We start from the raw sequence: 15,911 nt of genomic DNA, 5'->3' as shown, positions 1-15,911 counted from the left end.
TCGTGGGTATCCTCACCCCAGTGTAAAACAGCATTGGACGTGTGGCAAGGCACGTCGTCTTGGTGGAGCTATGGCTGACCATTCCTAGAGTATTGCCTCATTGTTGGCAGCACATTATTATCTAGAATGTCAAGGTACACTTCCATGTTCATGGTTGTTGTCACTATAACCCAACGGAGAGACGATGCCACGTAAAACCTCCCTCAGACCATAATAGAGTCTATACTGTACTTGTTGGCACAGCATATTCAGGCAAAAGGCATTCCCTGAATCCACCACACCCAGGTACATCCATCCGATGGGAGTAGTGCGATTTGTTTTTGCTAAGTGACAGTGGTGTCGGGATCAGGAATAGCGCTCCTTCAGTGTTAAATGGTAATGTGACAATAAAGTGAAGTGAAAATAGGGGACTTACCCGGCACTGAGTGAGTATCCCAGGTGGTGGGATAACTCACTAGTACCTCCAATTCCTGGATAGCCTGTGAATAAATAGATCCTTCTTCCCAATCCTGGCCGGAGAGCTGCTTGGATGTCTGGGATCCCTAATAATAGGGAACCCAGTGTAGATAAGAATCCAAAGTGAAAAATATCCAATATAGCGCTTTACGGGATGAAGGAAAAATATAGAGTATATATATCTACACCATAAGGTGGAATTTTATTGCAACGCGTTTCTGTCCACTGTGGGGCCTTTTTCAAGCTTGAAAAAGGCCCCACGGTGGGCAGAAACGCGTTGCAATAAAATTCCACCTTATGGTGTAGATATATATACTCTATATTTTTCCTTCATCCCGTGAAGCGCTATATTGGATATTTTTCACTTTGGATTCTTGTTTTTGCTAAGAGCGATCTTCCACTGCTCAATCGTCCAAAGCCAAAGCAGCTTGCACCACTGTAGACGGGCCGATGCATCTTCTTTGAGAGAAGCATCAGCTGAAGTGTATCAGATGTTAGTAGAAAGTATGCCATGAAGAGTACCTGATGTCATTAGAGCAAAAGGAGCCCCACTAAGTAGTTAATATCTGCAGCTATACCCATAGATCCCAATTAGGTCACAGGGTGGTCCCAACTAGCAAGTAAGGGAAAGAGGTGGGTGGCCACAGGGGAAATATAGTTTCTCGTTCAGGTCAATGGGGAACACAGAGACCTTGGGTATATGGCGGTCTAGACTCTGACGCCCATACCACCCAATAGGACAACCGCTTTAGTATTATGAATGTATTCCCACAACAGGGGAGCGGTGAGGGATTTTTAAAAGGAGTAACTGTATTATTAATAAGAGAATTTGACAAGTCAGAGCGACACATCAAATGTTTTGATCAGTGCTATGTCCAGATGCCAAGACCTCATTGATCACCCGAGTAATGAGTCTCTTCGGCTGTCATCGAAATCAGTCTAGACAGACTTCAGCTCTGTAGAAGTCTATGCAAGTCATCAGCAACCAATAGACAAAAGGTCTCAGCACTCTGACCCACTGATCAAAAGTTTTGATAGGTCAGATCATTTTTTTTTTAAGTGCAATTATTCTAAGCATTTCTACTGGAAGGCATCACACAGGTAGCACAATGTGAAGATTCGTGTGAGCTTACAACCTCGAAGACGCCATGTGAGGCCGTACTGATGATCGCCCTGTAGCGTTCCATGAAGGGGGCGAGACGTTCCTCTACCCTGGACAAAGACTGGAGAACCTCATTGTACTCAACAGGACTGGGATGACTGCAAAGAAAGGCCAAGATTTAACACATAAGATAAGGAAGCCGTCAAGAAAATGTAAGAGAAGGAAGATGTAGACATAAGATGCTACCTTGACGATGCTGCACCAGCCTGCCCATCATTATTAGAAGCTGTGGATTGTTGATCCCGACTGCCAGACTCTGCTTCTGATCCGGACGTCTCCATGGGCTCTGAAGACTGATCACTACCTGACTGCTGGAAGATACAGATCATCAACATGGGATTCCTTCCTGCACACTACTGCATGTATGCACAGCACTCCCACAGCAGCATCACTTGCTCCGCACATACTACTACATGGTTACAAGGGGCACAAAGCAGTGCCAGTCTCCAGCTCACAGCTCACCTCTAGGCGATCCAGTATGGACTGTATATCTTGAAGCATGTGCTGCGCCAGGACAAGGCGAACGCGCGGCTCACTCTGTATAGTGGGATATATGCAAAGGAGAGAGAGGGAGAGAAGGACAAAGCGGAGTTATCAAGAAAAGGTAGCAATAAGGGTGGGATGAAGACAGGTCAGAGGTCACACCAGTACAGACCATTGATGAGAAACAAGGAGGGGGTTAATGTAACAAGGGAGAAATGAGAGGAAGCGAGAGAACACAAAGAATGCGTTAGATCATGGCAGCAAGAAACACAATTGGCTGTAGATCAGCGCAGTTCCCACATTTCACAAACTCTTAAAGCTAGCTGCACATGGCCATAACTGCGAGTCGAGCCCGACAGACATAGGCACAACTCACAATGGAGAGCACACGGACACCCGCCTGTGAAGAGGGCATGCCATGAGCTTTTCCTCAAACAGACCATGGGCCTGTAGGAAAACAAACCCATGTGTATCCAGTGGGGCAGTGTGCTGTCCGTGGAATTCTATGGACAGCGCACAGCTCAAAAATACACTATTGTGCACCTAGCCTCCAGAACCCTGCCCTGACAGATTTTCCAGTGACCTCCAACCCCCTCCATTAAAAAACAAAACAAAAACATAACACTAAATTTACCTTGAATCCCAATTCTAAAAGTCTCCTCTCCCTCCTGTTTCTCTGTTGCTGACCCAGAATGCAAACATTTGTAGCGGATGCAGCTATGTCTGCTGGACCTAACAGGTGTAATTTCTTGCCAGTCAGAAGGGATTATTGACATCTTGTGAGAATCAAGAACTAAGACAATGAAGAGATGTGCAATTCTAATTTTGGTGGAGTTCCCCTTTAAGTTTTGCAGCTGCATAACAAGTATACACAAAATAGCCACTTTATTATAAAACATCCATCTAGTAGCACGTTGGACCTTCTATGGCCTTCAGAACTGCAGTAATTCATCATGGCGTCCACCCAGAGGTATCAGAGAACCCAAGGTGTGCCAAAAGGTCAATCCATAACTCCACCAGCCTGAACCGTTGATCCCAACATGAAGGGCTTATCAATTCATGCTGCTTGAGCTAAAGTCTGACCCTCCTGTCAGCATGGTGCAACAGAAATGTGGAGTCACCTAACCAGGCGATGGTTTTTCACTACAGGTTTAGTGCTCTTTTGCACAATGGAGTTTCATATTTGTTTCTCAGGCAGCAACAACACTGGAACTAGTCTGCTGTTCTAGCACATCCACGATAGGGAACAGCGTGTTGCGCATTGGGACATGTTGGTTGGAATACCAGCGAAGCATTTGATTGCAATTGGCTTGACTGCAGCGCCAGTTGGTCAGAACGATTCCGGACATCCTCCTCTGACCCCTTTGAGCAAAGAGATGTTTCTGTTCAAAGGATCCCCTTTCGCTAGATGCTTTTCCTTGATCACGCCATTCTCCATATACTCTCCGCACTGCCGCATGAGAAAACCCCACAAGGTTGGCAGTGAAATCCTGGCCCCGGCTAGTCTAGTACCGATAAACAGGCCTCGTTGGACGTCACTCATATTGCTACATTTTCCCATCTAATGTGGATTCACACTGAAACTGATCCATGGAAAACCTGTCACATGACTTTATGTTACACTCCGGGGGTCACGGGTCCAATCTCCATACAACAAAGTACTAATTGTGAGAGTGCAGAGAGTCCATACTGCCTCCTGCTGCGATCTATCCCCGATTTTGGCATAAAGAAATACAGGAGGAAACTGTCCTCACAGAACCCCCTAAACCCAAATGCAAATAGATCATTGCATATGGGGATAAGGAGCGCCCCTCAGTGTTAGGACTCTTTTACACGGGCTGACAAATCGTTCGGGTACCCACTGGGTGCAGGAATCTGAATCATTTTTGCTAGGTGTAATGCATGCCCCAAATGACCGACAAACAAGAATTCACTTAAACAGGCAGTCGTTCACTTATGAATAACTGCCTGCTTACTGTGAATGGAGACGGGATGGTTTGAATGATCCCCGATCCGCTCCGCCTCCATTCACTGAACGATGCTCATTCCTGTGTAAAAGCACAGGAATGATTATCGCTGGGACGACCGGTCGGGCATCTGCGCCTGACAAGTTGTCCCATGTAACGGGGCCTCAAGGGTCCCTCCCCTTAGTATGGGCCATGTCCTAAATGGCCTAGATTTGTTGCTATGGACAGAGGAGATGTCCATAGCAACCAATCAGATTATTGCTTCCATTTTCAAAAGAACCTTCAAAAACTGAGACAGGAATCTGATTGGTTGCTATGGGTAACTGCCCCACTTTTCCATTGCACCGCTTTTCATAAATCTCCCCTCCAACTATCAGCCCTGACTTGGATTGTGCCAATGTTGGCATCAGATTAAACATGTAGCTTCATGCAAAACAGACATTTCCCCTGATGACCACAATAGATGGAAGCATAGAGATCAGTGCTGGCGTTGCCAATTAAAGGGCTGTACAGGTTTTTCTTTGTGTAATGAAAAGTTCTACAATTTTAAAAAATATATTTTCGTGTATAAACGCCTACTGGTTTTCAACAACTCTGCTTGCTGTCATACTAAAGGAATGTTTGTTTGCCATTTGTTGCCAGTGGATATATTTCTCTTTTCAGGGTCTCATAATTATACTGAAAAGTTTTGCACCCTCCAAAATTAAGCAATGAAGGTTCTTAGGCCTCATATCCACGCAGCGGAGTCAGTCCTTGTCCGCGGCCAGAGACCCCGCTTACCTGTCCGGGTCGTCTTTTTTTCTTTACTGCGAATGTGTGTAGAAGTGCCGGCCAGCGCATCGGCGAACATAGGCAGTACAGCTTTTTTTTTATTCTCCAAACTCCTGCTTTCCCGCGGAATCCACGGCCCGTCTGCAATGTCATTGCAGATGGGCTACGAATTGGACGGCTTCCACCGACTTCGATGGAAGCCGTCCGTGCGGTAAGAGCACTAAAATGGAGCGTGCTGCAATTTGATTTCCACATCCAAAGATCTCCAAATCAAATCCACATGCTTTTATTCAGGTGCGGACGCCCATGTTTCCCTATAGGCGGCTTGAACTGCGGATACCGCAATTAAAATCCACCAGTGGACATTGGGCCTTACTGAATGACTGCAAGCAGAGATGTTGAACAAGAGAAACTGTAATTTTTTCATCATGTAAAGTATAACAAATTTTCTGAACGCAGAAGATCTCCTTTTTAACTACATTGAGTGATCGGATTGGAGGGAGCTCGGTCTCATACCTGGATGGGCAGCTGCTGATCCAAATTTATATGGACATCAAGAGAGGAGCCATCATTCTGAGCAGAGAAGGAAGGAAGGACAGAGCAGACATGGCACAGAGGGCACAGATTGGTGAGGATAGCAGGGAGAGGGTGGCATGCAGAAGACAGAGGCAGGAAAGAAGAATTGATATTGGAGAAGGAGAAGGTAGGGAGAGAAAGGAGAGAGGACACAAAATAGATGTGAGTGGAGGGGATGGAGGAGGGAAGAAAGAAGGACGACAGTAAACAGAATAAGATCAGAGAGTTGTTCTGTACATTTCACATCTCCTAATCTACATGGCGGCAGGTCACCGGCATTGTGTTATACACATGCAAGCAACATGGGAGATAATGAGTACACAGAGGTGAGGGCAAACCCTACAGGCTTCGTATACTTACGGTGACTGTAGAGACGCGGGGTGCCCTACCGGCCTCGCCAAGACCAGACATGACATGCTGCGGGAAGAAAGGACAGAGCAAGTGAGCAGAAGGGGGAAGCACACACCCTTGTACAAGACAACCACCCAGACACACTCCATGCTTTGTACGAGACCCTACACACAAAAATGCCTTGCATGAGACACTCCCACATACAGGTAAAAAAAAGGGACACAAAATGCCTCACACACTTAAAGGCCATTTACAACAGACGATAATCGCTCGAAATTCGTTCAAACTAATAAAATTGAGTAATAAACGTCCTTTTTAAAATGCAAAAAACCCCCAAACAATTACTATTAGTTCACTTCTCGTTATCAGTGAGTTTTGAAGCAAAACAACTCCTCCTTTTAGAGTGTCTATACTTTGTGTATTATACCCTCACGGCTCAAGTCTTCTGCTTGTAGCTGAAGAATGACCCCACAGGTGCCCTCTGATGGCTGTACTGCACCGAGCCCCCCCCCCCGTCCATCCCGCACCGAGCCCCCCCCCCCGTCCATCCCTCACCGAGCCCCCCCCCCCCGTCCCTCGCCGAGCCTGCACCCCCCCCGTCCCCCGTCCAGCCTGCACCCCCCCCCCGTCGAGCCTGCACCCCCCCGTCCCTCGTCGAGCCTGCACCCCCCCCGTCCCTCGTCCAGCCTGCACCCCCCCCCCCCGTCGAGCCTGCACCCCCCCCCCGTCCCTCGTCGAGCCTGCACCCCCCCCCCGTCCCTCGTCCAGCCTGCACCCCCCCCGTCCCTCGTCGAGCCTGCACCCCCCCCCCGTCCCTCGTCGAGCCTGCACCCCCCCCCCGTCCCTCGTCGAGCCTGCACCCCCCCCGTCCCTCGTCGAGCCTGCACCCCCCCCCCCCGTCCCTCGTCCAGCCTGCACCCCCCCCGTCCCTCGTCCAGCCTGCACCCCCCCCGTCCCTCGTCCAGCCTGCACCCCACCCCCCGTCGAGCCTGCATCCCCCCCCCGTCCCTCGTCCAGCCTGCACCCCCCCCCGTCCCTCGTCCAGCCTGCACCCCCCCCCGTCCCTCGTCCAGCCTGCACCCCCCCCGTCCCTCGTCCAGCCTGCACCCCCCCCGTCCAGCCTGCACACCCCCCCGTCCCTCGTCCAGCCTGCACCCCCCCCCCGTCCCTCGTCCAGCCTGCACCCCCCCCCGTCCCTCGTCGAGCCTGCTTCCTCCCCGTCCCTCGTCGAGCCTGCTTCCTCCCCGTCCCTCGTCGAGCCTGCTTCCTCCCCGTCCCTCGTCGAGCCTGCCCCCCCCGTCCCCGTCGAGCCTGCCCCCCCCCGTCCCCGTCGAGCCTGCTTCCTCCCCCCCCCCGGTCGAGCCTGCACCCCCCCCCGTCGAGCCTGCCCCCCCCTCGTCGAGCCTGCCCCCCCCTCGTCGAGTCTGCACACCCCCCCCTCGTCGAGTCTGCACACCCCCCCCTCGTCGAGTCTGCACACCCCCCCCTCGTCGAGTCTGCACACCCCCCCCCGTCCCTCGTCGAGTCTGCACACCCCCCCCGTCCCTCGTCGAGTCTGCACACCCCCCCCCCGTCCCTCGTCGAGTCTGCACACCCCCCCCCCGTCCCTCGTCGAGTCTGCACACCCCCCCCCCCGTCCCTCGTCGAGTCTGCACCCCCCCCCGTCCCTCGTCGAGTCTGCACACCCCCCCCGTCCCTCGTCGAGTCTGCACCCCCCCCCGTCCCTCGTCGAGTCTGCACACCCCCCCCGTCCCTCGTCGAGTCTGCAACCCCCCCGTCCCTCGTCGAGTCTGCACCCCCCCCCCGTCCCTCGTCGAGTCTGCACCCCCCCCCCGTCCCTCGTCGAGTCTGCACACCCCCCCCCGTCCCTCGTCGAGTCTGCACACCCCCCCCCGTCCCTCGTCGAGTCTGCACACCCCCCCCCGTCCCTCGTCGAGTCTGCACACCCCCCCCCCCGTCGAGTCTGCACACCCCCCCCCCCGTCGAGTCTGCACACCCCCCCCGTCCCTCGTCGAGTCTGCACACCCCCCCCCCGTCGAGTCTGCACACCCCCCCCGTCCCTCGTCGAGTCTGCACACCCCCCCCCGTCCCTCGTCGAGTCTGCACCCCCCCCCGTCCCTCGTCGAGTCTGCACACCCCCCCCCCGTCCCTCGTCGAGTCTGCACACCCCCCCCCCGTCCCTCGTCGAGTCTGCACACCCCCCCCCCGTCCCTCGTCGAGTCTGCACACCCCCCCCCCCCCCGTCCCTCGTCGAGTCTGCACACCCCCCCCCCGTCCCTCGTCGAGTCTGCACACCCCCCCCCGTCCCTCGTCGAGTCTGCACACCCCCCCCCGTCCCTCGTCGAGTCTGCACACCCCCCCCCCGTCCCTCGTCGAGTCTGCACACCCCCCCCGTCGAGTCTGCACACCCCCCCCCGTCCCTCGTCGAGTCTGCACACCCCCCCCCCCGTCCCTCGTCGAGTCTGCACACCCCCCCCCGTCCCTCGTCGAGTCTGCACACCCCCCCGTCCCTCGTCGAGTCTGCACACCCCCCCCCGTCCCTCGTCGAGTCTGCACCCCCCCCCCGTCCCTCGTCGAGTCTGCACACCCCCCCCGTCCCTCGTCGAGTCTGCACACCCCCCCCCCGTCCCTCGTCGAGTCTGCACACCCCCCCGTCCCTCGTCGAGTCTGCACACCCCCCCCGTCGAGTCTGCACCCCCCCCCCGTCGAGTCTGCACCCCCCCCCGTCGAGTCTGCACCCCCCCCCCCCGTCCCTCGTCGAGTCTGCACACCCCCCACCCGTCGAGTCTGCACCCCCCCCCCCGTCGAGTCTGCACCCCCCCCCCCCCCCGTCGAGTCTGCACCCCCCCCCCCCCCCCCGTCCTTCACATGAGCAGGACGGAATCTCATTCTCTGCTCGTATAGTTAAAAGAAAGAAAAAGTCTCCATTTAATGACTGCAAGCAGAACTCTTGAAAATGTGGAGTGGATACCAATGATTATAAGATGGATAACCTCAATTCCTGACGCCAGAAAACTCAGTTAACCCCATAACAGCCACGTTAAAAATTGGAAAAACCTTCTGAAAAAGGTCACAGTTTTAATTGGCGATTTTGAGTTTATGCCTCGTGTAAAATATATTTGACACAAAACTCAGTCGCCTTAGGTGCATTTTTTTTTTCTCCAATAATTTTTATTAGATTTTATAGAAAGCAAGAGCATATACATAAAACTTCACATGCAAGAAGAATTATGTACTTTGTTACAAATTTTTTCATTAATGAGCATGTCAAAATTTTACTTTTTATACAGCGCTGTATACTTTAGGTGTGATGAGTTGCTCTTTTTAGGTGCATTTTTTAACCACCTAGTGACTTGACTAGTTTTTGCATTTTGTGTTCTAGTGGCCATAACTTTTTTTCTTTCTTTTCCTGTCCCTGTAGGTGTACGACACAACAATCACAGTGTGAACAGAGCGAATGGCCACAGTCTACGGCCGAGGTCTTACAGCCACGGGAACGTTCACTGACGCTCTCCTGGCCATCTACAACTGACGGGATTACATGCTTGTGTTACATTTCGACAGCCAACCATAGGTGTGCCGTCCCATCATCCGACAGGCCCCACACCAGGCGAGTCCACTTGTATTTACTATTGGGATTTTGCATCATGAACTTTTACTCTTCCTCCTTGGAGCGCAGACACTACTTACTACAACCTACTTCTACCTTGTGGGTTGTTTTAAAATAGGAACCAATTTCAGATACATATTCAATAACTTAAAAAAAAAAAAAAAAACACAATTTCACCATTGTTTTTTGTGATTTTATTTCTATGGCGTTCACAGTATGATAATTATTACGTTCCATGTATTCTATGGCTTATTACGATTATGACAGCATGAAATTTACAGAGCCGTTATTCAGTTTTAATACTTTTACACAAAGACACTGTGGTACCATTTTTTTAATAGGTACCATTTTGAGGTATATATGGCTTAAAATATTTTTTATTTTTGTTTTGTGGAAGTGAGACGATTAAAAAAAAACTTTTTTTAAAGGCAATATAACAGTTTTCAGTGGGGTTTTTTTTTGCTACGGAATTAACTGTGCTGGTTAAATGTAACTTTTAAGGGCCTTTACACACAACAATGATCATTGTGTGTAAATGGGCGCCCATCCTGCACTTTTCTTCCATCACAGAGTTCAGGTCCACATGAAATTCTCCACCCTCAGGACAATAAGATAGGACTGTTCACACTGATAACAGCTACTGTCCCACTGGAGAACAATAGCGAAGTATTTAGAAATCAGACCACCCGCTGTTCTCTAAATACATGCAATGAAGTACTAAAGGGCTGATTTAGCCCATTAGTACCTATGCAAAATGACTACTCAAAACTGTCAGTTCTGATGAATTTTGAGTGATCCTCTGTGGGTGTAAATGCACCTTTATAGTACGGGTTTGTTAAGATGTAGAGATACCAATTTTGCGCAGTTTATTTTTTCAATATTTAAAAGGGGGAAAAAAGTTTTTACCCCCCCCCCATTGAAATAAAAATATTTCAATGGCACAGTCAATGACTGCACTGTTTGTGGAGTTAAATGATGTAGAGGTGTGATTAGATGAGCAGGTCTGCATCATTTAACTTATTTTCTAAGAAAAACCACAAATGTGACAATCAGAAAGCAAATATGCTCTGTAAGAAAAGGGTGGGTGGCAATGCATGCAACCCCTCTCCTCGGATAGGGGGAGAGAGTGAGGAGAATCACAGATGATCCCTGATTTGGCTGGACCCCCCTCCCCTCTACACACTCACAGCTGTGAGCTCAGCATTCCCGACTAAACTTCAAACTGCTGGAGCTCCGGTTCTTTAAAGGATTATGAACAAGAAATCTTTAACGCCTTAATGACAGCCGGTACGGCTTCTGACATCCTGTATTGGCGGGCTACGAAAACAGAGATCGCAGAGCAATCTCCCTCCACACAATGCATGCACAACACACCCGTGGCTAATCGGAGCAGTTAACACCTTAAATGCCACTGTCAATTCTGAGAGCGGCATTTAAATCCCCTGAAAAATGTTCGGGCGTCCCCTACACCCCCCTATGATGAGATTGGAGGGAGCCGTGCAGGTGTCATGGCAGCAGGGGACCTTCTGAAAGGCCCCAGGGCTGCCATGGCAGAATGACTATCAAGCCATGCCTGTGGGGTGGTTTGATATACTGCCGGTCTGATTGCAGTATGGTGTAATGTTATAGCATCACATCATACTGCAGTAGCGATCAAAGTATTGCAAGTTGTTGTCCCTACTGGAGAAAAAAAAAGTTGAGATATGATCAATAAAGTTTTACTAATAATTAAAGAAAATAAATTTTAAAAAAATCCCCTTTTTGCCATATTTATAATAGAAGAATCTATATAATAAAACAAATATATATTTGGCATAGCTGTGTCTGTAAAAGTCTGATCAAAATAAAGCCTTATTTACACCGCACGATGAAAAGTCAGAAAAAAATAAATAAAGAATGCCAGAAATGCACTTTTTTGGTCACCCTGTCTCAAAGGAAAAAAAATGCAATAAAAAGTAAATCAAAAAAAGTCATATGTATTCCAAAATGATACCAAACTATAGGACATCCTGCAAACAAACAATGAGCTCTCGTACAACTATGTTGACGGAAGTTGTTTTTTTTTTAAAAAAAGCTATTGCTCGCAGAAGATGGCGGCAGAAATTTTTTTTTAAAATATCTATGAAATACAATACAAGTAGTACAGAAAAAAAAAAAAGGAATAATAATGTAAGTTTGGTATTGTACTGACCCACAGAATAACGTTAGGTCATTTTTGCTGCAGCTTGTGCACTGTAGAAACAAGACGCAACGAAAGATAGCGGAATTTATTTTCTTTTTCCCCATTTCTCTCCACTTAACATTTTTTAACATTTTTCAGTACATTATATCCCCTTAGTGACCGAGCTTTTTTGCTTTTTTCCATTTTTGTTTTTTCCTACTCCCTTTTACAAAATCGTAGCTCCTTTATTTATCCATCGACGTCGCAGTATGAGGGCTTGTTTTTTGCGGGACGAGTTGTATTTTTCAATGGCAATATTTATTGTACCATATAATGTACTGAAAAACTTTTTAAAAATTCTAAGTGGAGAGAAATGGAAAAAAAAACAACATTCCACCATCTTTTGGTGCGTCCTGTTTCTACGGCGCACAAACTGCAACAAAAACGACCTGATATTTTTATTCTATTGGTTAGTTACTACGATACCAAACTTATATAGTATTGTTTTTGCTGTAGTACTTGTATTTTTTTTTAAAGATATTTAATTTTTTTCAATTATTTTCTGCGGTCATTTTGTGCACGCGATAACTTTTATTTTTTCGTCGACATAGTTGAGCAAGGGCTCATTTTTTGCGGGATGTCCTGTAGTTTCCGATAGTATCAATTTGGAATACATATGACTTTTTGATCGCTTTTTATTGCGTTTTTTCTGGGAGACAGGGTAACTAAAAAAAATGCATTTCTGGCGTTCTTTATTTTTTTTCCCGAACGACGTTCACCGTGCAGAAAAAATAATGCACTACTTTGATAGATCGGACTTTTACGGACGCGGCGATATCAAATACATATTTTTATTTTATGATTTTGATTTTTTAATAATAGATATGGCAAAAGGGGGGTGATTTAAACTTTTATAACTTTTTTTTTTTTTTACAATTTAAAAAACGTTATTGATCTTTTTTTTTACTTTACTTTGAAGTCCCCCTGGGGGACTTTAACATGCGATGCTTTGATCGCTCCTGCAGTATGACGTAATGCTATAGCATTACGTCATACTGCTTTTTTACAGGCAGTCTTTCAAGCCACCCTGTTGGATGCCTTGATAGGCATTCTGCTAAGGCAGCCCTGGGGCCATTCATTAGGCCCCCGGCTGCCATGACACCTGCACGGATCCCCCGATCTCACCGCGGGGGAACCCTGCAGGACCCCCAAACAGCGTTCGGGGGATTTAAATGCCGCTGTCAGAATTGACAGCGGCATTTAAAGGGTTAATAGCCGCACTTGGCCAAGTGCGGCTATTGCCCGCGGGTGTCAGCTGTAATAAACAGCTGACGCCCGCGCTGTATGGAGGGAGATAGCAGCGCTACCTCCCTCCATACACGTCCTGCAGCTGCAGGACGTAAAAACACTATGGCCCGGTCGTTAAGGGGATATGGTACATTAAATAGTGCCATTGAAAAATACAACTCGTCCCACAAAGAACAAGCCCTCAGGAGTTACGTTTTTTTTTTTTGTTTTTTTTCTAAAGTGGGGAGGAGAAAAAAAAAATGCTTGGTTACTAAGGGGTTAAAAAGCCACAAAAAGCTTGTCAGTATCCCTGATAGAACCAGCGCTACAGCCAGTTAAAGCAGAATGAGCTCATTTCATCCAAAACTGTAATGTCCTTTTCCCTCAGAACGAGAAGAGCTCGTCCTGAACTGCTAGGGGGGGAAATGAAGGAGTGAGGAAGAGTTCTGAAACTTTCTAATACACTTTCTGTATGCTCTCATTTTTCACCACTTTCAAGAATTCCACTTGTTATTCAATAAAACACCGTTTTTGTACATTTAGAAGCCAAACAGCTGACCTAGTCCTACTTGCATGTAGCTGTAGTTTGTTACAATGTATCATTGCAGGTAATAGAGATCAGACTAGAGGCAGAATACGGTAGCATTGGCATTTGGCCTACCCTCTAACAAACTGTATGAAAATAGAATAAAGTCAGGAAATGCTTCCAAACTCTCCACATAACTACCATTCATTGACAGCAAGCGGATATCTGGAAAACTGATGTATCAAAATAAAGTACATTAGAAACATGCCAAGTTTATACTGATTATCCTTCTGGTAATATTACCCCTCCAACATTTCCAATAGCCGCCCTAGCCTGGGCCCTCTCGTATGTCACACTCGGAACTACATGTAACATACTGTATTTCTTACCGGCAGGTTGAACGCTCCAACCATTACGTAGCTGTTTCCGTTCCTCTCTGGCCCTCCGGCCCCTGGACCACCTGCTGCAGTGCCGCTGGTGGTGGAAGATGCGTTGGATGCAGACGAGGTGCCTCCTGTTGTGCTTTGTGTCTGAGGTGGAGCGCGTTCCACCAGATGAATGACTTTCCCATCCACATCTGAGTGAGAAGAGAAGACGTTAGAGGGTTAATCAGGGAGCAGAACATGTGGGGTCAGCCTGCACACTTGCGACATGTACTCACTGTATTCCTTTAGCTTCTTGTCTTCTTGCAGAACACGACCCTGATATATGAGCCGCTGCTTCTCAGAAGGTATGCCAACAGACGGAGAGATATGATCTTTAAAGTCCTTCACAGTTATCTGCCGGGAGAGGAGCACAATACATACATAACACTGCAGGCGGACAACTAGAACGCAGCATCATTGTGTTAATCCACATATTTAGAACTTCAGTTTTTAACTAATTGCACCTTCTCTGTTCCCAAGACCGTGTTGTACTGAATAGAGAGGTGCCTGTGTGAAGCTACCTTTACGATAATGGCAAATGCCCACTTCTGTTTGGATTCCCCCCATTCTTGGAATCAGATGGTCCACGCAATCACTAGAAGGGGTTTTACAGAAGTTTATTAAACATTGTAAATTAAGCAGTGCTGAAGTTTTAAATTTCAACTGCTTCGCTTTTATCAACCCCTCTGCTGGCTGTCAGTGAATGAAATCAGTTCTATTTACATCCAGAGGTTGCAAGACGGTTGCCTTGTTACAGCTCAATGTATCTCCCTTGTAACCGGGCAATATCCGGATGTGAGCAAACTGATTCAATTCACTGGGAGCAAGCAGGGTACTTAGAACAGCGGATCTGATGTGCAAAGTATAAGAAACTTATGAACTTGCATTACAGAATTGAGAGTAAGAAAGATACAATTGAAAAGGCATTTTAAAAGCAGAATTTATGGGGTAGAGGCTGGCAAGATGACTTAAAGGGGTACTCCCATGTTATAAAGTTCGGGCATTGCCAGTCCATGATTGTTATAGTAGTGACAAGCAGAATAGCGAGTGCAGCTCTGGAGTATAATATAGGATGCTACTCAGGATCGGTACAGTAATGTATTCACAAAGTGTCTCAACCTCTTAAAGGGGTTGTCCCGCGCCGAAACGGGTTTTTTTTTTTTCAACCCCCCCCCCCCCCGGTCGGCGCGAGACAACCCCGATGCAGGGTGGTAAAGGAAGCTTACCGGAGCGCTTACCTTAATCCCCGCGCTCCGGTGACTTCAATACTTACCGCTGAAGATGGCCGCCGGGATCCTCTGTCTTCGTGGACCGCAGCTCTTCTGTGCGGTCCACTGCCGATTCCAGCCTCCTGATTGGCTGGAATCGGCACGTGACGGGGCGGAGCTACACGGAGCCGCTCTCTGGCACGAGCGGCTCCATAGAAGACTGCTGAAGACCCGGACTGCGCAAGCGCGGCTAATTTGGCCATCGGAGGCCAAAAATTAGTCGGCACCATGGAGACGAGGACGCTAGCAACGGAGCAGGTAAGTAAAAAACTTTTTATAACTTCTGTATGGCTCATAATTAATGCACAATGTATATTACAAAGTGCATTATTATGGCCATACAGAAGTGTATAGACCCACTTGCTGCCTCGGGACAACCCCTTTAAGTCTATTTATTCTATACATTCAGGCGGTCATATTGTAAGTTCCTCCTGAGAATCTCCATCTGCAAGGACATTACACAATACATGTCCTATTCTCGTTCGGGATACAGACCAGAATGGCACATGCAGTCATTTGTTTGCCAACAATACTCGCTCCTGTGTAACAGCGCAGCAACCAGCATCACTGGGACGAGCCGGCGGACATTGTTTGCCCAAAAGCTCGTCCCATATAAAAAGGATCATTAGGCTGCACATACTCAGCAGCTGTCATTCAAAGAGGGGCAAAAAAAAAAATTTCAAAAGCGGGTAAGGGGTTGGGGTCAGAATGGCAAGAAGAACTGAAAATAAAATCATGTTGGTTCACCCAGAGAGCTTGGTTATTGCTACTTATTTCAATGAGGGAGGAACTAATACATGGGGCGGTCAATGAGCTCTGCAGGCTACCATCTTGCCCTGCTGATCACCCTTAACCTAGCTATTGACCT

General features: G+C 48.2%; 1 protein-coding gene across 6 annotated transcripts in view; it reads right to left on the bottom strand.

The window, feature by feature from the left end:
- Positions 1 to 15,911, bottom strand: part of BAG6 (BAG cochaperone 6) — a 32,277-nt gene that overhangs the window by 13,324 nt on the left and 3,042 nt on the right. For 2 of the 6 annotated variants that reach the window (XM_066581086.1, XM_066581089.1), the window contains exons 3-9: positions 14,012 to 14,129; positions 13,740 to 13,927; positions 5,776 to 5,832; positions 5,356 to 5,412; positions 2,081 to 2,155; positions 1,805 to 1,929; positions 1,590 to 1,716 (exon numbers count right to left, since the gene is read on the bottom strand). In XM_066581086.1, coding sequence (XP_066437183.1) covers positions 1,590 to 1,716; positions 1,805 to 1,929; positions 2,081 to 2,155; positions 5,356 to 5,412; positions 5,776 to 5,832; positions 13,740 to 13,927; positions 14,012 to 14,129 — 747 coding nt within the window. The remainder of the gene's footprint in view (positions 1 to 1,589; positions 1,717 to 1,804; positions 1,930 to 2,080; positions 2,156 to 5,355; positions 5,413 to 5,775; positions 5,833 to 13,739; positions 13,928 to 14,011; positions 14,130 to 15,911) is intronic. The other 4 variants (XM_066581087.1, XM_066581088.1, XM_066581090.1 and 1 more) reach the window with 4 other exon arrangements.

This window comes from Eleutherodactylus coqui, chromosome 10, assembly GCF_035609145.1.
Source record: "Eleutherodactylus coqui strain aEleCoq1 chromosome 10, aEleCoq1.hap1, whole genome shotgun sequence".
In the NCBI taxonomy this organism is placed as follows: domain Eukaryota; kingdom Metazoa; phylum Chordata; class Amphibia; order Anura; family Eleutherodactylidae; genus Eleutherodactylus; species Eleutherodactylus coqui.
Note: the sequence above shows the minus strand (reverse complement) of the source record. Positions and strands in the feature narration are given on the sequence as shown.